The 23,765-nt window shown below is 42.1% G+C and overlaps 7 protein-coding genes across 11 annotated transcripts in view; 5 read left to right on the forward strand and 2 right to left on the reverse strand.

Annotated features, from left to right (window-relative positions):
- RpL34b (Ribosomal protein L34b) overlaps nucleotides 1-23,765 on the forward strand; it is a 195,028-nt gene that overhangs the window by 118,204 nt on the left and 53,059 nt on the right. The window lies entirely within an intron of this gene.
- SF1 (splicing factor 1) lies at nucleotides 164-5,176 on the reverse strand. 3 transcript variants are annotated; one of them, XM_036817073.3, is made up of 6 exons: nucleotides 4,838-5,175; nucleotides 3,783-4,411; nucleotides 3,591-3,725; nucleotides 2,894-2,969; nucleotides 1,643-1,795; nucleotides 164-1,582 (listed from the first exon to the last, which is right to left on the reverse strand). In XM_036817073.3, exons 1-6 carry the CDS (start codon nucleotides 5,020-5,022, stop codon nucleotides 376-378), a joined length of 2,385 nt encoding a protein of 794 aa, XP_036672968.3. In that variant the 5' UTR covers nucleotides 5,023-5,175; the 3' UTR covers nucleotides 164-375. The 3 variants fall into 3 exon arrangements, with proteins under 3 accessions (XP_036672968.3, XP_065723220.2, XP_036672969.2); XM_036817074.3 differs by lacking the exons at nucleotides 164-1,582; nucleotides 2,894-2,969 and having other exon boundaries at nucleotides 1,721-1,795; nucleotides 4,838-5,176; XM_065867148.2 differs by lacking the exons at nucleotides 2,894-2,969; nucleotides 3,783-4,411; nucleotides 4,838-5,175.
- l(3)07882 (Nucleolar protein 14 homolog l(3)07882) lies at nucleotides 5,635-8,491 on the forward strand. Its single transcript, XM_017082703.4, has 3 exons — nucleotides 5,635-6,231; nucleotides 6,287-8,237; nucleotides 8,300-8,491. The coding sequence occupies exons 1-3, from the start codon at nucleotides 5,721-5,723 to the stop codon at nucleotides 8,403-8,405; spliced, it is 2,568 nt and encodes an 855-aa protein (XP_016938192.4). The 5' UTR covers nucleotides 5,635-5,720; the 3' UTR covers nucleotides 8,406-8,491.
- Nucleotides 8,686-9,971, reverse strand: P5cr-2 (Pyrroline-5-carboxylate reductase-like 2). The gene is made up of 3 exons (XM_017084383.4): nucleotides 9,812-9,971; nucleotides 8,935-9,600; nucleotides 8,686-8,871 (listed from the first exon to the last, which is right to left on the reverse strand). The coding sequence occupies exons 1-3, from the start codon at nucleotides 9,888-9,890 to the stop codon at nucleotides 8,795-8,797; spliced, it is 822 nt and encodes a 273-aa protein (XP_016939872.3). The 5' UTR covers nucleotides 9,891-9,971; the 3' UTR covers nucleotides 8,686-8,794.
- Nucleotides 12,901-16,189, forward strand: GstZ2 (Glutathione S transferase Z2). 3 transcript variants are annotated; one of them, XM_017082713.4, is made up of 4 exons: nucleotides 12,901-13,266; nucleotides 14,841-15,018; nucleotides 15,088-15,418; nucleotides 15,661-16,189. In XM_017082713.4, the coding sequence occupies exons 1-4, from the start codon at nucleotides 13,243-13,245 to the stop codon at nucleotides 15,788-15,790; spliced, it is 663 nt and encodes a 220-aa protein (XP_016938202.1). In that variant the 5' UTR covers nucleotides 12,901-13,242; the 3' UTR covers nucleotides 15,791-16,189. The 3 variants fall into 3 exon arrangements, with proteins under 3 accessions (XP_016938202.1, XP_016938203.1, XP_016938201.1); XM_017082714.4 differs by lacking the exon at nucleotides 12,901-13,266 and adding an exon at nucleotides 14,462-14,485; XM_017082712.4 differs by lacking the exon at nucleotides 12,901-13,266 and having other exon boundaries at nucleotides 14,769-15,018.
- Nucleotides 17,185-18,172, forward strand: LOC108016105 (probable maleylacetoacetate isomerase 1). Its single transcript, XM_036817230.3, has 3 exons — nucleotides 17,185-17,568; nucleotides 17,625-17,955; nucleotides 18,019-18,172. Exons 1-3 carry the CDS (start codon nucleotides 17,283-17,285, stop codon nucleotides 18,143-18,145), a joined length of 744 nt encoding a protein of 247 aa, XP_036673125.3. The 5' UTR covers nucleotides 17,185-17,282; the 3' UTR covers nucleotides 18,146-18,172.
- LOC108016110 (probable maleylacetoacetate isomerase 1) lies at nucleotides 18,444-21,953 on the forward strand. Its single transcript, XM_036817054.3, has 3 exons — nucleotides 18,444-18,721; nucleotides 18,774-19,104; nucleotides 19,165-21,953. The coding sequence occupies exons 1-3, from the start codon at nucleotides 18,469-18,471 to the stop codon at nucleotides 19,292-19,294; spliced, it is 714 nt and encodes a 237-aa protein (XP_036672949.3). The 5' UTR covers nucleotides 18,444-18,468; the 3' UTR covers nucleotides 19,295-21,953.

Here is a 23,765-nt window from a genome sequence, read left to right on the forward strand (position 1 = left end):
TATTTTACAACAAAGATGTTATACTGTGAGAGATAACATATATAGGTTTCAAACTGTATAGCTTCTTAAAATGCTCACTTAAAGTCGATTTCATAATATCATGTTAATTTTTGACATTGAGTTTTCCGTTTTTTATAATCCCTCAACAGTATATACTCAAATATTTATTTATTTAATTCCGTCCTCTATTTGAAGCATCGTAAAATACAAATTAGTTTTGTAGCTTTGTCTCGATTATCAATTATAGTGAAAGCGAATAATGTCGGGTATTAATGTTACGTTCATAATTGATTGCAGGGACAGTCTCATGCGGTCAAGCACTATCGTCGGAGCATCTGAGCGGTGTCACGATCGATCCTATTAAAATCCGAAAGATCAAGTGGCGGGCGGTGGAGGTGGCGGCGGCTGCGACAGGCTCAAGGATGGTGGTGGAGGGGCGCAGGGCGGAGGTGGAGGCGGCGCATAGCCGCCGCCCCAGCCACTGTAGGCGCCTCCGCCCCACGGCGGGATCGGCGGGGCACCGGTGCCAGGTGGCGGCGGGATGAGCGGAGGCAAGGTGCCCGGTATGGGTGGATTCAGAGGTTCCGTCGCCGGTGGCGGCGGTTGCGGTGCGCTCATCCATGGCATCAGCGGTGGCGGCATCGGGGGCGGCGCTTGGGAGCCCGGCGGTGCCGGCACATAGGCCATAGCGTGCTCCATGCCAAGGCCCATGCCGTGATCCATCGCTGCCAAACCGTGACCGTGCTGGTCCAATCCCATGCCGTGCTCCATGCCCATGCCGTGATCGTGCGCCGCCGCTCCCCATCCGCCCAGGTCGCGCTGGTGATCTCGCGACGAAGAGCTAGGTGGCGACTGGATGGCCTGCATTTGGGAGGGCTTTTTATCAAATATGCTATAGCTAGCCCGGTGCAACTGGGGACCACTGTTTGCAGGCGGGTCAGCCTTGGCGGTCGCTGCTGCAGGCGGAGGTCCTTCTCCCAACTCCGCCATTAAGCTCATGTACTCCTCGTCGATCTTCGCCTGGGAATCCTCGCAGGCCATGCCCGGTGCTCCTGATCCGGGGCGCTTATTGCGACAATCCTTGGTCAAATGACCGGTTCCACCACACGAGGTACACACAATCGTGTTCGTGATGATCGGCTTATCCGGACACTGCCAGGCCTTGTGGTCTGTTGAGCCGCACGTGCAACGCTGGATGTCGTTCTCTCGAAGGGTTCCATTCAATTGAGCTAACTCTCGCAGCTGCATCCTGCGGAGATCATTGTGACCCTCTGGCACTTCGATACCCTGCCGGATGACGTCCTTGATCTTGTCCACCGCCTTGCGAACAGCCTCCGGATTGGGGGCCGTGATGAAGGCATGCAGAGGCTCGTCCTCGCCCGGCAACGGTTGGCCATCCTTGCGCCCCACTTTGCCCTCCTTCACCGATCCCTTGCCGCGAATTATGATCTTGGCGCCCGTATCCTTCTCCATAGCCTTGAGCGTGTTGCCGCGCGGCCCGATCAGCAGACCCACGAAGTTTATATCTGGATGCTGCTCCTGTGGGATCAGCACTTTGTCGCTGACTCGAGTGACTGGCGGTCTAAAAAGAAGTTAAGTTAGTAGTTGCCCAATACAGAACAGAGCTTTAAACACCGCTTACTTGTAATCCGCCGGTGGCTTGAACTCGGGGTTCACCGTCTGCATCTTGACAATCAGCTGGTGACGCTGTTCCTCCAGGCGTTTCCTGTAGCGGAACTCACGGGTGTTCAGCCGCTTGCCATCAGAACTATAAATGGGCTCCGGCGAGGGGGACCTGCAGGCGAGAAGAGCAGAGGGAAGAGGCGACTTTGGTGAGACTGAACTTGACCTTCTGGGCGAAAGGATGCTATTGGCGCTAGACTTAGTGATCTTAACCTAACGTACTAACTAATAACTTTTTATCGAATATGCTGTAAGTTGCAAATCAAATTCATTAATCAAGTTGTTCATTAGCATTAGCAGAAAATAATTATTCGCTGGGGAATTAAGAAAAGAAGAATTTTGATTAATTCGTTTGATTCGGTAGCTGTTTCTATTTCGTTTCTGCGTCTGTCGCACCCTGGATTTCTTTGCGAGAAAACCGAACTACCGGGGGACGCTTAGTGGAAGAGAAGAAGAGTTGACATTAATGAAAATGTAGAATCTATTCCGGTCATCGCCAGGCGCTTACTTATTTGTTGCCCCTTTGGAGGGGATCATTCAATCGATCACTGAATGGATCGCTGTCTCTAGAATCTAGAATCCCTTGAAGAGTATCATTAGTTTAAATGAATATGTTGGTTAACAAATTAGCTACAAAACCCAACTCATTCGGTTAGCCTCCAGACAGTCTTCGTTTACCCTTTTGGATTTATGGAACTTTTCGCCTTATGGCACATTTTCGCCTTTGGATTAGGAACTAGTTATGATTTACACGTGATAGGACAAAGGTATATACCCCATTCAATGGGGTTTCGTCTTAAATACAATAAATATCGGTTGCTTGGAAAATCTATTACCATATATTTTTTTTATATGTAAAATCGAATATGTTGCTTGTTTGATATCTTGAAAAATAATGTTGTTCATCATTATAAATATTGCATTTTGAAGCATTTCCGTAACCGATATCTACAGTATTTACAACCGAATTTAGAGTGACACAACACCCGGTGAATCTTAATTGCTAATAGTTGTTTTCTTGAGGAACCCCGCAAATCAATGGCATGCCACAATGAAACCTGTTGAACTCATGAACTCATCCTTCCGGACCGGATGCCGTCACTTTGGGGAGATTTTGCTGCTCAGTGGGTGTCAGGAAACGTTCAATGGCCTTACGCGGGCGAGACCTTTGATTGAGAGACTCAGTGGGGGAGATAGAACTGTTTCAAACCTTTCTTCCGGATTCTGCGTGATGCCCAGGTCGCCGGTTCGCAACTTGCGGCTGATCTCCTCGATTTGAAATTGAACTGCAATTAGAAGGCGTTAGAAAAGAAGGAAGAAAATCGAGCGCAACCTCGACATTAGTAAGAGAATTGGAGTGATATCAATTAAATGGGGGGTCAGATCAAATTATATTGTGGCTATTAGGACTTGTATCGCTTAGTGTGTCCGCTCCTAAACTAACTGAAAATGCTGTGAGCGTTACAATTGAATTATTAAAATAATTAATTAGGTGGGGTTTAATTTGATTAGTTAAATTGCGCATTAGTCTCTGCAAAAATAAATATAAGCCGAAGAGCCATATAAATGTTCTGTACACGAGTATTCTAGTCGATTTGGAATGCAACTCATGTCGTATCGTATCGTATCGTTTGTGTGCCACGCCGGATCCCTTCAAAAAGAGAACGAGAGATTATTATAAGTTGCTCAATGCCGCTTGTGGTTGGATTCAGATTTTAGATTGGTTTACGATCTCTGCGCCAGCTGCTCGTCCTCGGCGTCTGATTCTGAAGTGTGGCTCTGTCCCTTTTTCTTTTAGTTTACATCCTTAATTGTTGTCATTAGACTTATGACTAGTTGTAGTGCTTAAGAACTAACTTAGTTGCAAGATCAGCTGCGATCGGCAGCGATTTGTCTGCGATTATTACCTAGATAGGCCTCCTGCTGGGCTGGGTCCAGTGTGGAGGGCAGGATGGTGGGCATGCCGGGAATGAAGGTCTTGTCGTTCTCACTGCCGCCCCAGCGAGACTTCCGCTTCCTCTTTCGCTCCGCAGCGCTGTCCACTGTAATTGTTATATCATTTAGTAAACTATTCATTGTAATACTGTTTTTATACCCACTTGAGTTATCGAAAGCCCCATTGCTATTGGAGTCGTTGCTGTTCTGGTTGTTGAAGAACGAGGCGAATCCCTTGCTGCCTCCCGCACTGCCCATAAGCTCCTGGATGGTCTGAGTGAGGTCAAACCGCGGCTCCCTTCCCTCCTCCCTGATGGTTTCCAGCCCCTGTGGCTGTCGGTCGAAGAGTGAGGGAATCCTCGGCTGATCGTGATCCATGTTCATTGAGTTTCGACTGTTTGATGTGTCAAAGGGGTTAACGTGTGTGCGTTCCCTACTGCTCCTTTGCGAGGGCTGATCCCTTTGGCCGCCTCGATCATTGCGCCGGCGCTCGTAGCTGCGACTACGGGAGCGACGACGACGACCCCGGTCGTAATCATCGCCGCGTCCGCCGCGCGAACTGCTACGCTTGGAGCGCGAATCACGATCCCTGTCACGCTTGCGGTCACGATCACGGTCCCTGCTGCGCGACCGCTTCCTGCGTCTATCGTGGTCGTCGTAATTGCGCGACTTGCTGCGGTTTGAGCGGGAGTCCCGGTCACGATCGCGTTCCCTGTCACGCTCGCGATCACGGTCGCGGTCTTTATCGCGGTCATCCCGCCGGCGGCTGTCCCGGTCTCTGCTGTCCTTGTCCCTGGAAAAAAGAAAAGGTTATTAGATAATAAATCACAAAATCTCGTATAAGAATATGATCTACTTTATTATAATAGGTTTTAAGATAAATTTATGGCGGTTATTTAAGTTCTAGCTTTTGGGGTGAATAATATCCAAAAAAGTTATGAAACAATTTCAAGAAGGTATCTTGAGTGACCTAGTAACAGAATATAAACCATGTGCTAATGCATTGGATAAAATTATCTGCCAGTTTTTTTTAACGATGATTACTCTGTGATGGGCTTTCTTAAAAATGTCGGGAGCATAGTATCGGAGCTCCTAACGATCAGGAAAAGGACATAGTAGATCGTGAAAAATGTGTATACCTAAAGGGCTGATATCGTTATTTATTCATTTACTTCAGACATGGGTCCAAAATCGATTATTTCTAAGGAGCCGAACCCACCTTCTCTTTCTGTCCTTGTCGCGCTCCTTGTCCCTGTCCTTGTCCTTGTCCCTTCCACGATCCTTGGACCGGGAGCGCTCCTTATCAGCGGCTCTGCTGCTGCCGCCGTTGGCAGAGGCGGCGACTGCGAGTGAGACTTCTCTGGCCACCGCCAAGGAAAGTAAGTCCGGCGGCGTGGCGCTCATGCTTTCTTCTTAACTTTCACACCGACGACTTGCTAATTACAGCCACCCGAAGTCAGAACAATTGAAAACACACTTTAAAAAGAAAACCCGATTTTTTCGGTACTCGGCGTTGCGTGTGAAAATTTTTGTGGCACGGAACGAAACGAAAATGGCGACGTGGTTCAGTGTTGGAAAAGGCATGTCATTAGTGGTGAGCTAGGGTAACTGTACCTGTCACAGGTTGGTGCTGTTGAAATCGTGACTTGGATATTAAAATGTAGCTGAAGTGAATTATTTAAAGTATATTTTTATTTAAATTTAACAGCTTGAATAAAACTATCCCATATTATTATTCTGAAATACTTTTCAGCGGTCATTTTCAATTTTCAGAATCAATTTAATTTAATTTTTAATTTATAGTTAAAGTAAAATTAATTTATTTAGTGATACTATTGTGAACGTTTTTTAACAAGCGCTTTAATAATTATAATAAAAAAGGTTTATAAATATACAAATATTGTGTTTCTCTTATTTATTTAAGATTTGGTAACAGCTTATAACTGTTCTCACTCGAAACAGCCGTGACTGTCCCCAGCCCTAGCCAACACAGTTTTTGGCATTTCCGAAACGCGTTAGTACGTTGTCGGTTGCACGTGTGCGGTGTTTTGTTTTGCTCCATGAGCCCGGTTTGATTTATCCGTAAAAGTCGAATTAAAACAATGGTGGCCAAGGGGAAAAAGGCCAGCGCCGATGCGGTATACGCCAAGAAGACGGTCAAGTCGTCCAATCCGTTCGACAATACGGCGGCACAGTCGAGCAAGCGGGGCCAGAAACAGAATCCGTTCGACGTGCATGTGAACAAGGAGAAGTTCAAGATTCTGGGCAGGATCTGCAAGCATGACAGGGGAATGCCGGGCGTGTCGCGGGCCAAGGCGCTCCAAAAGAGATCCCAGACACTGGGGCAACAGTTCGCTGTGAAGCACAAGACGAATCGGTTCAAGGATAACCGAATTGGCAAGCATTTAAGTGGCGACCAGCTGACCGAGTCCGTGATGAATGCCCGCTACCTGGCCGAGAAGATGTCCCAGGTTCGATCCAATCAGAAGGCGGAGAAGTTTAACCTCAACGACGACGAACTGCTGACGCACAGAGGCCAAACTCTGGAGGAGATCGAACAGTACAGGGATGAGCGATCCGACGACGAGGAGCTGGACGACGAGGCGTTGGATGGTATACCAAAAAAATTCCCACTTAGAACCCCCAGCTAACCGTCTTTTTATTCCAGCCGACTTCACATCTGCTGCCCACTTCGGTGGCGACGGCGACACAGCCGAGGATCGCCAAAAAGTCATCGATGAGATGATCGTCGAGCAGAAACGCCGCAAGAACGAGATTGCGAAGGAAAAGGACGAGGTGTACGATCTCACCGAGAAACTGGATGCCAACTACAAGCTCCTGCTGCCGCTGGTGGCCAAGGCCACGAAGGATGAGCAGGACGCCAAGCCGCCGCCGGATGCCTACGATAAACTGCTGAAGGAGATGATTTTTGAGCCTCGAGGTAGTGTCACGGACAAACTAATCAATCCCGACGAGCTGGCCAAACAGGAGGCCGCTCGGCTGGAGAAGCTGGAGAACGAGCGACTGCGTCGTATGCGGGCAGAGGGCGAGGAGGAAGAGCAGGCATCTGTTACACAACCAAAACATCGTTCGGCCGATGACCTGGATGATGGTTACTTCTTGGAAGGTGGAGACGATCAGGAGGATGACACGCTGGCCTACGATTTGGATGGAAATCTGGGCACCCACCTGAATGGAAAGAAGGAAGCTAAGGCGGAGGAAAACGGAGATGAGGAGGGTGATGAAGATGGCGAGGAAGAGGAGGAGGAAGACTCCGATGAGGACAGCGATTCAGAGGTCGATAATCTCAGTGATCTTAAGGAATCAGAGAGTGAGTCCGAGGCGGAAGAAACTCCTCGGGTTAGCAAAAAGAAAGTGAAAAAGTCAGCTGAGATATCCACTGCGTCTATGGACACCAGCATACCATTCACCATCAAGATGCCCAAGACCTACGAGGACTTCACCGAACTGCTCTCCAAACATGCTGCTCCTCAGAAGGCCACCATTGTCGAAAGGATCATCAAATGCAATCATCCCAAACTGGAAGGCGTGAATCGCGAGAACGTCGTTAAGTTGTACTCATTTCTTCTGCAGTACATCAAGGATTTGTTTGAGGATGCCAGCGATCAAGACATTCGTGAACACTTCCAATTGCTCTCCAAACTGATGCCCCATTTATATGAGCTAACTCAGTTGAATCCCGAACGCATGTCCAACACATTACTGGAGGTAATTAAAGAAAAGTACGGAGAGTTCAGGAAAAATCACAAGATGTATCCCTCACTGGATACCCTCATTTACTTTAAACTGGTTGCCAACTTGTATTCGACTTCAGATTTCCGTCATCCTGTGGCCACGCCATGCTTTATTTTCATGCAGCACATCCTGTCTAGAGCACGTGTGCGAACGCGTCAGGAAATTTCTATGGGCCTTTTCCTGGTCACTGTGGTTCTGGAGTTTGTGTCCCAATCCAAAAGACTGCTCCCAGCTGCTTTTAATTTCCTGCAGGGTATTGTACACATGTCCATACCCAAGAGAGATGTGGAACAATTGGAAATCACGCCACCCTTTGAGCGCGATGGTCCTTTGAGTAAACTGCTGGCCATCCCAGCTAATAATAAGGAATCCAAAATCTTGGAACCCCAACAACTGCAGGCTGCGGATTTGGTCACCCAAACGATCACTCCAGATTTCAAGGTGCGCGCACTGGACACAACCCTTCTGCTGATCAAGGAAGCTCTCACGTTAGTGGAAGAGCAGGTGGGTGCTTGTTACCTCGCCGAACCCTTCCTGAGATTACTCGCCCGCCTGTCACTTGAGCCCTATCCCGATCATGTGCATTTGCACCACAAGGAGGTCACCGAACTAGCGGAGAAACTGGCTGCGCAGAAAATGAAACCTCTGGCCCCAGCGGAGAGGAAACCGAAGGCTCTAAGGCTACTGGAACCCCGATTCGAGGCAGTCTACGATGACAAGCGGCGACCAAAAATGTCGAAGGCCAAGGAAGAGCGCGCCAAACTGCTGCACAAAATCAAGCGCGAGAAGAAGGGCGCCATTCGGGAGATTCGCCGAGATACGGCCTTCGTCCAGGAGCTTAAGCTCAAGCAGACTCTACAAAGGTGGGTGCTTTATTTATGGGGGCGACTTTTCAATCAATAATCAATTATCTCCCTTTTTACAGCGACAAGGAGCGCCACGAGAAGGTCAAACGCATCTACCAGGAGGCCTCCATGCAGCAGGGCGAGCTCAATGAGCTGGCTCGCGCCAAAAAGAAGAAGAAGTTCTAGACGTGTTGAATTAGTTTTAGCATAACCATACCCTAAGCTGAGAGTAAAGAGCAGAGCAATTTTGCTCATATTTTAAAATCAGAAAATCGACCTTCAGAATTGTATATAATACTTTGAATCAAGCAAACCTAGATTATGAACAACCAATAAGGTGAGTCGAATGAAAGGAAAGCAACGATAAGAACTTAATGTATGAGTAATGAACAATATTTTCTAAACTCGTTTATCCAAATTTCTTCACAATGATCAGATAAACAGAATAATACTATCTACAAAATGGAAAGTTACGATTGGGGAGTATCCATTTTATTTAAAACAATTTTTTTTAACTATGATAAGAATATTTACAAAGCTGACCCACCCTAATGTGTGTTTAGAATCCTATATGCCTATACCTTCTTGCCCGAGATTTGCCGGCATCGCAGCGTCGCTTGTTCCACTGCTCCAGACACAGCAGCTCGAAAACCTGCAGTCGACAACAAAGGTTGAATTGGAGGCGATAAGCAAGTGCGTCATCATCGCCACTTACCTGACAGCTCGAGTTGTCTGAGGGCTGCTGCCGTCGAACCCGCAGGACTTGTGACCCCATCTTTCAGTTGTCCTGGATGCAGTCCACTATCCCGCACCATGTGACCGGCTCCCAGAACGGTTTGCGATGCCAGGCGATAAGCCAGATCCCTGGGCATTCCCATGTGCACGGCTCCATCCGCCAGGGCCTCAATCATAACAAACACATAGGCCGGTCCACTGCCACTAAGAGCAGTAACCACATCCAACTGCGATTCATCTACCGCCTCACAAGTGCCCACTGATCGCAGGAGTTTTTCGGTGACCTCTGCGTCTGCATCGGTGGCTTTGGATCCCCGAACGAAAACCGAGCAGCCGGAGCAAACTACGGCCGGCAGATTGGGCATCACGCGGATCACACGCGCCTGCGGAGATAGACTGGATTCGATGGTGGACAACGTGATGCCCATGGCCACGGATAGAAACAATTTCCCAGCACTGAGGGGTTGAATCTCCGACAAAACAGCGGGAACGACTTGAGGTTTCACGGACACGAAGACCACATCTGATTGTTGCACAACTGGTTCATTTTTAACCACTGTTTCCACTCCCAAGGATTGAAAGGACTGCAGGGATAGTTTATCCGCCGGATGTACACTAGCTATCAGGGTGTTGGGTTTGGCGAGGCCTATGAATTGTAATCTTGTTAGCAATGTTTGATTAAGTGGTGAAATGCTGGGAACATATGCTCTGCTAGAAATCGGAATCCGTTTCATATTATTAAGAAATTCTCAAGGTGCATAGTTTGTAATGTACTTCACCAGGTTTCTTATATATTATGTTATTATGTCTGGCTATATATAGCCCCATATCTTAAGCATTTTTTTATATCATCTCACCTGCTGCCAGAAACCCTTTGGCCAAAGCCTTGGCCATATTGCCACCGCCCAGGAATCCGATCTTTCCGATCGCCGACATTTTGTTTTAATGGGATAATACCGAGGACTGAGTACTGCACTTTGTGCTAGCGGATCGGCAACTGTTTGCCCGCTGTCTGCGATGACCAAAAACAACCCGAGGGGGACTGATAAGAAATCTGTCTCGTTCCACCCCCCAACCTTCTACAATGTGCGAACAACAAACCCAGCGCACTCAGCTTATCAGTGGGAGTTCCTGTGTGTTGGTTTTATTACGAGCGTGGGTCACCCAATAAATACAAAATTAATTCTTTTAAGTAATTAAATCATTTATAGGTGTTACAATTAATGTTCTTTTTAAAAACATTATTTGCATTAATGGGAATTTAAAAACTGTACAGACATCAAACATATTTTTTAAATACTCTTTTCAAAATGTTACAAAAATCTAAACATAATATTTGAAGGAAAATATATCATATCCTTAGGGTCTATTTTATTTTTTGAATCAAGGTTTTTGAATATTATTTGAGTAATATTGCTTGGTGATAATACTTTAACCGCGGTTGTCCAGCCTTTATCAGTTAAATATGGCCCATAGAGTAGAATTTATTCACCCATTAGCACGCATGACGATGCCCTGTAATCCATGTAATCATTCATGTTGATATGTTGAGTTCTTTTACCGTTTAAAACGCTAGGTCTATTTTGAAATGTTTATTTAGTAAGATTGAGAAACATTCCAAAAAACTGAATTTTTATGGCGAAAAAAGGGTTACAACTTTTGTAAAAAATACAAAATGTTGTCAAAAATTCGACATTTTTTTCCGGTTTTCCCATCGTAGTTCAGCCAAATCAAGGCGTAGAGCTAAAAGACCGACTGTTTTGAACATCTTGCTAAATATGCTAACGATCCTCATCCCTTTTAGAAAAATTTATTTTTTGACCCATTTTCTCAAATTTTGTAGGGGTTACATCACTTTTTTTCGAAAAATGGCAAAAATGAAAAATTTTCAGGTCGAAATGCCAATCGATTGGAAATTAAACAACGAGCTCCACGAGGTATGACATTCCTCATTCTGACTTATATTTTTGTTGTGGCAGCCAAAAAACTGAATTTTTATAGCGAAAAAAAGGTTAAAATTTTTTTAAAAAATACAAAATTCAGATTTTTGTCAAAAATTCGACATTTTTTCCCGGTTTTTCCATCGTAGTTCAGCCAAATCAAGGCGTACAGCTAAAAAACCGACTGTTTTGAACAGCTTGCTAAATATGCTAACGATTCTCATCCCTTTTAGGAAAATTTATTTATTGACCCATTTTCTCAAATTTTGTAGGGGTTACTTCACTTTTTTTCGAAAAATGGCAAAAATTAAAAATTTTCAGGTTGAAATGCCAATCGATTGGAAATTAAACAACAAGCTCCACGAGGTATGACATTCCTCATTCTGACTTATATTTTTGTTATGGCAGCCAAAAAACTGAAGTTTTATAGCGAAAAAAAGGTTAACATTTTTTAAAAAAATACAAAATTCAGATTTTTGTCAAAAATTCGACTTTTTTTCCCGGTTTTTCCATCGTAGTTCAGCCAAATCAAGGCGTACAGCTAAAAAACCGACTGTTTTGAACAGCTTGCTAAATATGCTAACGATCCTCATCCCTTTTAGGAAAATTTATTTTTTTACCCATTTTCTCAAATTTTGTAGGGGTTACATCACTTTTTTTCGAAAAATGGCAAAAATTAAAAATTTTTAGGTTGAAATGCCAATCGATTGGAAATTAAACAACGAGCTCAACGAGGTATGACATTTCTCATTCTGACTTATATTTAAATATTTAAAACTGAATTTTTATGGCGAAAAAAGGGTTAACATTTTTGTCAAACATACAAAATTCAGATTTTTGTCAAAAATTCGACAATTATTTTTCCGGTTTTTCCATCGTAGTTCAGCCAAATCAAGGCGTACAGCTAAAAGACCGACTGCTTTGAACAGCTTGCTAAATATGCTAACGATCCTCATCACTTTTTGAAAAATTTATTTTTTTACCAATTTTCTCAATTTTTGTAGAGGTTACATCACTTTTTTTTTCGAAAAATGGCAAAAACGAAAAATTTTCAGGTTAGGATGCCAATCGATTGTAAATTAAACAACGAGCTCAACGAGGTATGACATTCCTCATTCTGACTTATATTACATCACTTTTTTTCGAATCAGTTGAATGTGATAACAGTAGAGGAGGAAAAGGCTAGGAAAAAAGGGTTAGCATTTTTGTCAAACATACAAAATTCAGATTTTTGTCAAAAATTCGACAATTATTTTTCCGGTTTTTCCATCGTAGTTCAGCCAAATCAAGGCGTAATAAGAAGTGCTACAATATAGACTTATAAATAACTTCTATTATTATTGTAGTTTCTGCAGAAAGAATACATGTATACATCAGTAGAAAGTTTCTACCCACAAGAAATAAAATCATCAACAAAGTGAAACTTAATCAACAAAACAGAATAGATAAGTAAGTTTGTTGAATATTTTGTTGCTAATTTGTTTAATGATAATTAATTCAGATAATATTTTAAGGAAATTCGTTTTTAAAATGCCTTCCAATTTAATTTCTGTCTTAAAGCTTAGAGTAGTGAGTTCAAGCGCAATAACCCATCGTTCCAAAGTATTGACCAGCAAAGGCTTTGTAGAATTTAATAAACTGAAAGTGTGATTTACTGATAGTAGACTGTACCTAGGAAACAGTGCACTGCTTGCCCTCGCAAATTTTTGGTGGTTATTGTACCATATAGGTTTTAGCCCCTCTGTAGCGTAACCCCCCTAAAAGTTTAGCCGAGACAAGATCCCCAAAAACTTTTGCGAACCGTTCTGCTCGTTTTGCTCTCTCTCTCTTTCATTTTGCATATCCTTTTCGCATTCGTCCTGCGTCCTCCGAAGTCCTCTGAGTCCTCCCTCTCACACACACTCGCACGTTGGCTTTGTTGTTGGCGTTTGTCATTGTCCTTCTTGCGTTCGCTTTTGCTTTCGCTTTCGCACTCGTTTATTTAGTTCAGTGTGTTCAGTTGCGTCCTGGCTTTATATCCTGTCGCTATCCTTTGCTTCAGCGCTGGTCCAAGCGGTTTCAGTTTGAGGTGTTGAGTGCATTTGAGCGGTTGCAAATAAAAACAGAACTGTGCGTCAGAACAGGCCATATATCTCTGGCAATTAGTGGATGGTGTTCCGTGGAATAGATATCCGCAAGATCGAACTGTGCGGGATATATATATATAGGCTATATATCCTTGAAGTAATTATTGCCGCTTTTGGCTAAACCGGCTTGGATCGTAACCTCTTTTCAACTCTCCATCGGTGTTGTGCGTCTGCACACTTAACGGCTTCAAAATTAACTACTCAAAGTACCACCACAACGCTATGTCCTTATCGGCCATAGCCAAGGTAAGCGAATCCCAGCGTCATTGGCGCCTTGTTTTTGGCATTTGGCAAAAATCCATTCCCGCAATATCGCTCATACCACGCGGCCAGTAATCTCGGGCTTCGGTGAAGGTCTGGGTTTCACTCATACCCCGCCGCAGATGCCGCGCTTTGAGATTGCGCAGAACAGCAAGCTTTCATGCCCCGCGTACACACTGCAAACGTTTGCAAAACAGGGTTGTCAGGGTTAGGCAAAAAGTTTGCAGAAAGGATATGCATCCTTTTTCCAACTCCTGAATTGAGAAGAATTCTATTCTTGTGTGGATGATTGAAGAAAGAACATATCTAAAAGATATCTTTATTTTTTTGTTTCTTCGATCTTGTTTGTTACGTTTTGGAATCTACATACATACTTGTATACGTATATTCAGTTTTATTCTAATTATATTGCTTACTCCCAATGTTTGTACTAGACCAAATACAAAGTTCTATATTTTTTTTAATTTATTTTTTTTAATCTCTAAAAATAACATAAGCTCGAACACATAGGGCCTAGCTTCAGCAAGGACTCGACAACCCTGGTCAACGCTTTTGACTCAAACTCCAACTCGCGAACTCAGCAAGCAACCCCTAAAAAAGCACACCCTCTCGAAGCGAATGGCGAAACTTCTGAGCCAAATTTTCTCTTGAGCAGGGGTCCTGTGTCCTTGGCGCTGCCTTCGCGCTGCGGACTCAGGACAACGACAACTTGAATAAGGTTAATGCCCCTAACCGACCTTGGGGTGCGACACAGTTCGGGACTCGGGAGCTCGGGACCTCGCAACGGACCTCGTATGTCGGATATTGGAACTCGGCCCTTACTTCGGGACCCCATCGTCCCAACTTTCCCATGAGTTCATTGAACTTTTAGGGAACTCATTATGCTTTCCGTGTATACAGTTTAGTTTCGTGTGGGTGGGTACACGTGTTATAGGCTCTGCTGGGTTGATTGGCCCGGCCGGAACAGCCAGCTGTGTGTATATCATTTTAGGGCTCGTCCTCTTCGGCGGCCATTGTATACTGCATAGGGTATGGGGTACAGGCTATAGGGTGTAGGGTCCGCTGCCCCCCGAACCGCCCGAAGCTCTCCACTGTTGCTGTGCAGCTGTTGTCGGGCGCTATTTTTGGTGCAAGTCGAACTTGACGCTGTGCTTTTTTGTCAGTCTGTCGTTGGCTTTGCTCCTGTCTGGACACCATGAATCATGTGGGTATATCTACATACACATATCTATCCGAAAACCTCGGAGAAAATCCCTCTTATCTGTGAATTGAAAGCGATAAGTGCGTAATTGAGAGCTCTAGTTTATCGCGGAGTAAACATAGAAAACAGCGCTAAATGCAAATGATTAAACCAGTTTGACTAGGCGACTATGATGGGGTGTGCTTTGGGAACCCAACTCGTTATCAGCGGCAACCTGTTCTGTGCTATTTGTGTTTTCATCTTGAAATTAGAATAAATAGATTTCGTAATAGAGTTTGTGGGCCCGTCATGCCATTTGGCGCTGGCCAGTTGTGGTAAAATGTCTACTAATCCAAATGTTTCCTCCTCCGACGCACAGCCAATACTCTACTCGTATTGGCGCAGCTCGTGCTCCTGGCGCGTGCGCATTGCGATGAACCTGAAGGAGATACCCTATGACATCAAGCCGATCAGCCTGATCAAATCCGGTGGCGAGCAGCATTGCAATGAGTATCGCGAGGTCAATCCCATGGAGCAGGTGCCCGCCCTGCAGATCGGTGAGTTACTCCTCAAAGCCCATTTCAAAAGAAAAACTTCCCTTACTCCTCCTATGCATCCATCCCCAGATGGACACACCCTCATCGAGTCGGTGGCCATAATGCACTACCTGGAGGAGACCCGTCCCCAGCGACCCCTGCTCCCACAGGACGTCCACAAGCGGGCCAAGGTGCGCGAAATCGTCGAGATCATCTGCTCGGGCATCCAGCCCCTGCAAAACCTCATCGTGCTCATCCACGTGGGCGAGGAGAAGAAGAAGGAGTGGGCCCAGCACTGGATCACACGTGGCTTCCGGGCGGTGGAGAAGGCGCTATCAACATCCGCGGGAAAATACTGCGTGGGCGATGAGATCTCCATGGCCGATTGCTGCCTCGTACCTCAGGTGTTCAATGCCCGAAGGTAAACTTGATAGTGAAAAATTGTCAGCCTTTAAAGCAGTGGTTAGCAGCAGTAGGGTAGTGAAACATGCTATTTTAAGTCCCGGCCACGGGCCGCCCTTACTGCTTGTGCTGGTGACCACTGCTTTGAAGCGTAGCAAACAAACCATAGAGTACAATTGTTTAAAGTTAAAAACTCTAAAATATTATAAAGTCCTATATAATTTTTTTAAAAATCTGTGTCTAACCACACTTTCTTTGCAGATTCCACGTGGACTTGCGCCCGTATCCCATCATACTGCGCATAGACCGCGAACTGGAGAGCAACCCGGCCTTCCGGGCGGCTCACCCCTCCAATCAACCGGACTGTCCGCCGGAGCTGCCCAACAAATAGAATTTTCCGACGCCAACTGCAAAGCGCCGTAAGACGAAAAAGTGAATTGCAGTTCGTAACCCAGGCACAGGACAAACTAAGAACTTAAATCTGATCGGTTGGGCAGGAAGGATGGCGGCGGTGGGATTGGATAGATATAGAGGAGATGGCAAAGCTGGCGAGGATTCCATTAACCAGAAACAGTCGGATGTGATTTAAGAAATTGCTAACAGCATTTAAATATGCATAAATGCATAAAAATACTATCGATAACATAACGAAATTCCTCACACGAAATTCAAATGCAAAATTCTCAGAAAACGGAACGAAAACTAATAATTCTAAATTCTTCAGATTCCCTTAGTTTGTCATTGTGAACATGATCTAAAAGATGAACTCATATATATTAAATGTAACTTATTTTTATGCATTTTATTTAGGCTAACAAAACATAACAAATTCAAGGAAAAAAAACTCATGACGAAAAGCAAAATTCAATTCAGGGATTTAAAAACAAAAACAAATTTAGAAACACTATCAAAGATATACAAATATAAATGATGTATATGTATGTATAACTACTTCATGTCAAAGTTGGGCATATGCTAAACGAATCGTTCACAAAGTACAAAACTTCAGTCAACCAACAAGTAAACTAAACCAACATACAAACAACTATACACTAAATCGAATAAATCCTAAGTAATTTACAAGAACTAAGCAACAGCATCGATCAACCTGCGAAAGATCGATGTTGGGTCACCTATTTGATGGTTCTAAATGTCAATGCAATGCCTCTTTGATACCACGAAAGCATAGATAACTAACCAAGTATTTCTCTCAACTCAATGCACATAGACGAATGATAACGCCAACCCATTAAGTGCACAGTATTTTATTAGCAAGTTGATGTAAATTGGATCGTGAGAGTCTTTTCACAACCCCTGAACGAGTAGATGTAAGCCTGCCGATGCCAAGTACATACAAATACTTACTATCCTGCACGACAGTACAATACCACGGATCGGAGGACGAACGCCGATAGTCTCATCAAACAAATATATAAAATAAATATAGGTCGAGCTGCGCATTTTCGCATACCAAACGAATACCAAATTGAATACAAACCAATAACTAATATGCATAATTTCTGAAATATTGTAACAGTTCCATATACTATAAATAAATAAACTTCAAACTAAACTAAATCCCTGCTAAATAATTTATTTTAACCATTCATTTTGAATTTTCCAGATTCTTAAATTTATAATTCTAGGCTTTAGAACAAAAAGCTAAAAAATCTAAATGTTGTTATACATTTTGCATAAAATATTGCCTGCTTTTTTGAGGACCCCTTGAATACATGCATTTTATCGATAGTTCAGCCACAAAAATCTCCAATCAGAACAGCTGTGCTTTAGGCCGCTATTGATTAGCAAAGGTAAACAGGTTTCTTCACAAACTGATAAATTGCGTTACTTAATAGGAATATTCCATTAAATATTAACAACATATGGCTGCAGTTAGACAGTTAGCAAACAAAGGCTTATATTTATCGGAAATAAGTAGGCTTTTTAGGTCTAACGGCTTCCTACGAAATATGTCAACAAATCCGGCGCCTATACTGTATACCTTTTGGTCAAGTTCCTGTTCTTGGAGAGTTCGCATTGCACTTGCAATTAAGAAGATAGAGTACGAAATAAAACCCACTTCTTTGCTAAAGACAGACAGCGAACATGCCTATACGGATGAGTACAGGGAAGTAAATCCCATGCAAAAGGTTCCTTCGTTGAAGATTGGTAAGAAACAACATAAGTACTTTAATTTTAGATATCTAACTATTATGAACCAATAGATGGACATACCCTGTGCGACTCGGTGGCTATAATGCATTACCTGGATGAAACCCGACCTCAGCATTCTCTTCTACCCCAAGACCCGGTCAAAAGAGCGAAGGTCCGGGAAATTGTAGAGCTTATTTGCTCGGGAATTCAGCCTTTGCAGAATAGTGCGGTCATGGATCATATAGGCAAGGATAAGAGTTTGGAATGGGCACAGCACTGGATTTCTCGAGGATTTCAAGGTTTGGAGAAGATCCTCTCCCAATCGGCTGGAAAGTTCTGTGTGGGAGATGAGCTTACAATGGCTGATATTTGTCTTGTGCCTCAGGTTCGCAATGCCAGAATGTAAGAATGTAAAAACTTTTCGTTTTCCGAAAATTACTTTATAATCGTAACATTATTTTGTAGATACAAAGCTGACCTGAGCTCATATCCAACCATAGTTCGTTTGGATCAGGACCTTCAAAACCTGGAAGTTTTTGAAACCACCCATCCCAGTAAACAGCCAGATTGCCCACCAAAATTTGCCAAATAATAATTAACTCCTTATAAGCAATTGTTATATATTTCCGTTTTGCATTTATTCTGTATAATAAATAGTTTTCTTATTTAGTTAACGAATTGCTAACTTTGAAGATTTAAAAGCACAAGACATGAAAATACTGCCTGCTTTTGGGAGAACCCTGTTCATACTATAATATTGTGTAGAGTTATACAAAGAAATCTCCAATAAGCTCAGCTGTGCATTGATTTGCTATCATTTAGTATACAGGTTTTTTCACCAGTTGCATTTATTGGGTTACTGATTATTAGGATTTTTATTTTATTTTTAAAACGGAAGTAGTTAAACAATTGGACATGCTACTAGCGCAAATATGCAGATCTCCTGGATCAACGTTCTTAAATCGAAGTATGTCAACAAATTCGAAGCCCCTCCTTTATTCTTTGTGGTCGAGCTCTTGTTCTTGGAGAGTGCGCATAGCACTGGCGATTAAGAAGATAGATTACGAAACTAAACCAACTTCTTTGACGAGGACAGTGAGCGATCATGCATACACAGATGAATATAGAAAAGTAAATCCCATGCAGAAGGTTCCGTCCTTAAAGATTGGTAAGTAATATGAGCACTCTTTCTTTGCAATCCTAAGTCTCTACCCCAATAGATGGACACACGCTGTGCGACTCGGTGGCTATAATGCACTACCTAGAGGAAACTCGCCCCCAACCTGCTCTCCTGCCCCAAGATCCGGTAAAAAGAGCAAAGGTCCGGGAAATTGTGGAGCTTATATGCTCGGGTATTCAGCCGCTGCAGAATATTGCAGTCCTGGACCAAATAGGCAAGGATCAGGGTTTGAAATGGGCACAACATTGGATCTCCCATGGATTTCAAGGTCTGGAAAAGATACTTTCCCAATCGGCGGGCCAGTTCTGTGTGGGAGATGAGCTTACCATGGCGGATCTTTGCCTTGTGCCGCAGGTTCGCAATGCTAGAAGGTAAGACCCATAAGTTTTGACTTCCCCGAACCACTTAAAAATAGTTACTCTAATTTGTAGATATAAAGTTGACCTGAGTCCATATCCAACTATAGTTCGTTTAAATCAAGAACTACAACTACTGAAAGCTTTTAAAACCACTCATCCCAGTACTCAGCCCGACTGTCCACCGGAGTTTCTTAAGAAATAAACAAATCCTACAATATGTTCATATAAATTCTTAAAAAGATTCAACAGATATCGTATATTAAACAGCCTTCTACAACCCAGAACCAAATCGAAGTAAAACTTCATTGAATTATAATATAATTTTTATTAGTTTTGTCATTTTTATATAATCGTTCTTAAATGTGTAATGTGTAATTCACGTAATTCATTTATGTACCGTCCTAACTTTGCATTTCTAATTTTCCATCCTGGATGCGGATCTTTATAATGTTTCTGTGTATGTAGTATGCACTTATTGGCTTTCCTGGTTGGAGTTGTGTCTCTGTGGTTGTGTCTGCGTGTGTATATATGTATTCAACAAATTTTACTATAAATACTATTACATACATACAGATGCGCCGTACGCATTACATAACATAACCATTACATTCGATATACATGCATGTTCTGTACTGTATCTAACATCGGTACCGATCGATCGCCTACCTAGCTTAGCTTTCATTTTATTGTTGGCCGTTTAGTTCGCCATTACCGTAAAGTTTTAGTCGCAATCTGCATTATAATCGTCATAATCATTTTCATTTTCATTTTCATTTCGATTTTCATTTTCATTTTTTGTTCGAGTATGATTCACTTGGGGTTATATAGCTATGCATATATATGTATGTAGAGAGGAGTAACTGTTTGCATACTTTTCGTTCGCAATTGTACAAGTTTTCTTATCGTTTCTTTAATTGCAAAAATTATGTTTTTCGATTTGTTAAAACTTGAATGAGCTACTTTAAAGAATCTTCTTGTAGGGATACCTTTTGATTTAATTGTTTAAAGATTTCACTAGACTATTTTTTCTGTTACTTGTCTTACATTTTGGTTTTTGGTTTTTGTTTTTTCAAATCTATACCTCGTAAAATGAAATTGATAAATAAAGAAAACCTACTTTATACCGTGGTTATGTGTGATCTTTTCCCATTGCGATTTTCAAATGCTAAATGAATAAATCTATAAAATCGTTTGCTTTGCTACTTGATTTTTAAAAAACTTCAATTGATTATACTTTGTAAATAGAGCATAACTAAATATCGTTGATTTCATTTTGCATTTAATTTGTTTACTTCAATTAGGACACGTTCACGTTCCTTCTTATTTTGGGTTCATTTGCACTCAGAAAGGGATTTGGTTTGCTAAAATTTTATTTAAATATTTTGCTAATATGTATAAGTAAAACTTGTTTCTCTGCGCAATGTATTTTCGTTCTTATTTCGGCTATTTAAACACGATTCGCTACATGCTCCACAATAATCGCGCAAACCGAATCGATGGATCTGTTTGCCACGTTATTTTTTTGGAGCCTCCATTTTTTTTCGCACCTAGGTTAATATTACATTCGCTTAGCCTATATAGGCGGCATTGTATTTACATACATTTAAATACTCTATATACGTTAATTTGTTTACACCTTCCGACTTCATTTCTCATTTTGTCATTATTATTATCACAGTCAAATCATAAAAGATTTAGTACTTTTACTTTTGAATGAGTTTCCATGATGTTTGCTTTTTGCTAATGTTCCGCGCTTTCGAATGACCATATCGATCAGTGTCAATATCGTTATTATTAATTCTTGTCTATATAAACCTATTGAGAGATCGAAAAGTGTGGCTGCTGCTGCTGTTCGTAATTCCTATATAGTGTGCAACGGGATTTGACGTTGAGTGAAGAGTGTGCTAGTGTTTCTCAACCGGGGATCTCCTAAGTAACTCCCAGAGGGTCCCAAGGTAATGCTATCGAATCAATTATTTGAAATTCTAATCGCTTGTATAAAATAATTCCTACATGTTGAGCGAAATGTTGGACTTTCGGGGATCTGTTGCTCTTGATATTGGCCAGATATCGTGAAGGCCGTAATTTCTATGTAACTTTTGTTTCTGTTCTCTAAGGTACTCACGTATGCAACTTCTTAGGTTTTTGGTTGCGAAAGTGTTTAAGTGAAGAAGACTCGAAAATTCGATTTTTACTTGTTACGATCCGAAAGTTAATATTCTTTTTCCGTTAACTATTTTGTACACTGAATAAGATTTCATTTATATATGGTGTTGTTGTGTTTTTTTCACTATGACTGTGATGCAGTTTTATGAATTATGACTTAGGCTAGGATCATTTAACGGCATTACGTCTACGCTTTTTCTCCAGCACCTCCAATACTGCACAGCAATATCTGGTGCATCGGTTTCTTCTGTTTTCGATTTTCGATCATTGAGAGAGTTTAAAATCTTTTCGGCTACTTTACATATTTTTGATGTAGACCCATGTGTGCTAAATGAAACTGTGCCAAATGGAAACGCAGGTAAATAAATAGTTTTTGGGGTCCGTGCCGAGCTGCACTGATCGATGTTTTTTTTGGGAAAGTGAGGCCCTGCACGGACCTTTTTTTCGGGTTACTGGGTTCTTTTCTTTCAATCGTTAAACCGCTTTTATTTGCTTGAATTAATTAATATTAATTTTATTTATCACACTAACGACTACGTTTTATACTTTTAGTGTATGTGTATATATATAGTATTTAATATTTTACTAATGTTGTATGCTTCTGTTGTGGTTGCTGAATGAACGTCTCTCCGTAGCCGGGTCGGCCAATCCGATAGATTTATACATACAATGCTATATGAGGTTATATAATGATTCAGTTAGTTCTCCGATTCGATTCTCCGACCTATCAATACCAGCAAAGTTCGCATCAAATCGCAAACATATCATTTCATTTACGTTCTGCTCTGCTCGACTGCCATGTACGTTTATGATTTTTAGTATATGTAGGTATACATACAGGTATATGCATATGGGGGGTGTGTACATTTATAATATAATGCATACGCATCGTAATGTTTAATTGTTCTAATAACAGTGTGGGTGGCAAAGCATAACAAATTATAATAAAGTTACTTTGCTTTTTTTTCGCTTTAAGTATGTAGTTATGTATGTATGTAATATATGTATGTACTATACGAGATTTGATTGATAAATTGAACTCCTCTTTACATATTTGTATTTTAGCAACATACGGATTTCATTTCGAAGAGCAAAACACATTGCCCATTCGCATTTACTTGTTGTTCTTGTTGGGTTTTTTTCTTTAAATGTTCAAAGTCGAATTTGAATTACTTTAGATATTTATGTATTGTATGTATATAGTTAATAAAAGTTGCTTTTATGTTTACTACTTTAACACTAATAGACTCCGTCGTTGAAATAACAGCTGTATTACTTTCTTTTCCCTACCATCTATCCATTCCTCCATTGTTATTGTTATAGATGCCTTTCAATATATAATTTAATAAAACTGCTGAACCCGTGTGTGTAGTACTGGTGAACAGAACTTAATGCGCACGTCCTTCCAAAGTTTTCTAGTTTCGTATGATTGCAGTGGATAGTTAGTTGGATAGTTGGTGTTCTGGGAGAGGGGTGGCGATATAGAGGATGAGTTGCATGACAAATGTGCCTGATAAGTGGGTTTCGTGGGTGCCAGTGGCAGTAACAGTTGTATTTGTATCGATGGTAAGCACAAAGCAATCATGCGGCCTAATGGTGCAGCTTGGATTTGGGGCAGACTGGGTTGCTATGGCCACCCACATACCATTTCTAGATTTTTTGGTGTTTTTTTTTATCTCGCGGATGTGGATGTGGGCCTGCGGGTTGCGTGAAGCTTCAATTTGTACAGCAAATAACAAACGCATTCAAACAATAAAATCCAAACAAGCATAAACACGTCGAAAGCGGGACGCGGGTTACCGGAACCGATGGGATCGGATCTGACTCTCATCCGATCGGTTAGACGGCCCCGGGTATCTCCATTTTCCATTTTCCTATCTTCCCCCACTTCGTCACGCCCTCTCAGCCTCGGAGAGGAGGATACGGATACGGATACGGATGCGGATACTATTGGATCACAAATCGGACATTTCTGAGAAACGGAGTTGGAATCGGCAAAGACCTTTTGCAGTGAATACGTATATGCATATGGGGTGGGGACTGTGACTCTCTCGGACCGTCCATGCATCATCGATGAATTGAATTGAGAACTTGATTTCGGGGAGATTTCTTTTGCTTTTCAAGTAAAGCTTTTCTTTTCTCTTAGTTGTCTCATTAAAAAATTAATTATTTCATAATTAATTTCAAGTATCGTTTGACTTCTTTTTTTTTAATAAATATATTTTTGCTTTGTTTTGTTGTTTTTTCTTTTTTGTTGTTTTTAAATACATATCACAGATCCAGTACAAATATAAGTATATATATTTGTGTTTATTTCTCCTTCCTTCCTCAACTATGTTTAGATATCATATAAAACTCATACATTAAACATAACTCAGTGAGCACGCGCATGTGATACTGATATTTAGTACGAATGTGTGAATGTATGGGAGAGGTGTGTCTCAGGTGTGTTCTTCAGGTGTTTCATGTGAGTGTGTGTGTGTGTGGGCGTATGCAGGGGATCGTGA

The sequence above is a fragment of the Drosophila suzukii genome, chromosome 3, assembly GCF_043229965.1.
Source record: "Drosophila suzukii chromosome 3, CBGP_Dsuzu_IsoJpt1.0, whole genome shotgun sequence".
Classification (NCBI taxonomy): Eukaryota; Metazoa; Arthropoda; class Insecta; order Diptera; family Drosophilidae; genus Drosophila; species Drosophila suzukii.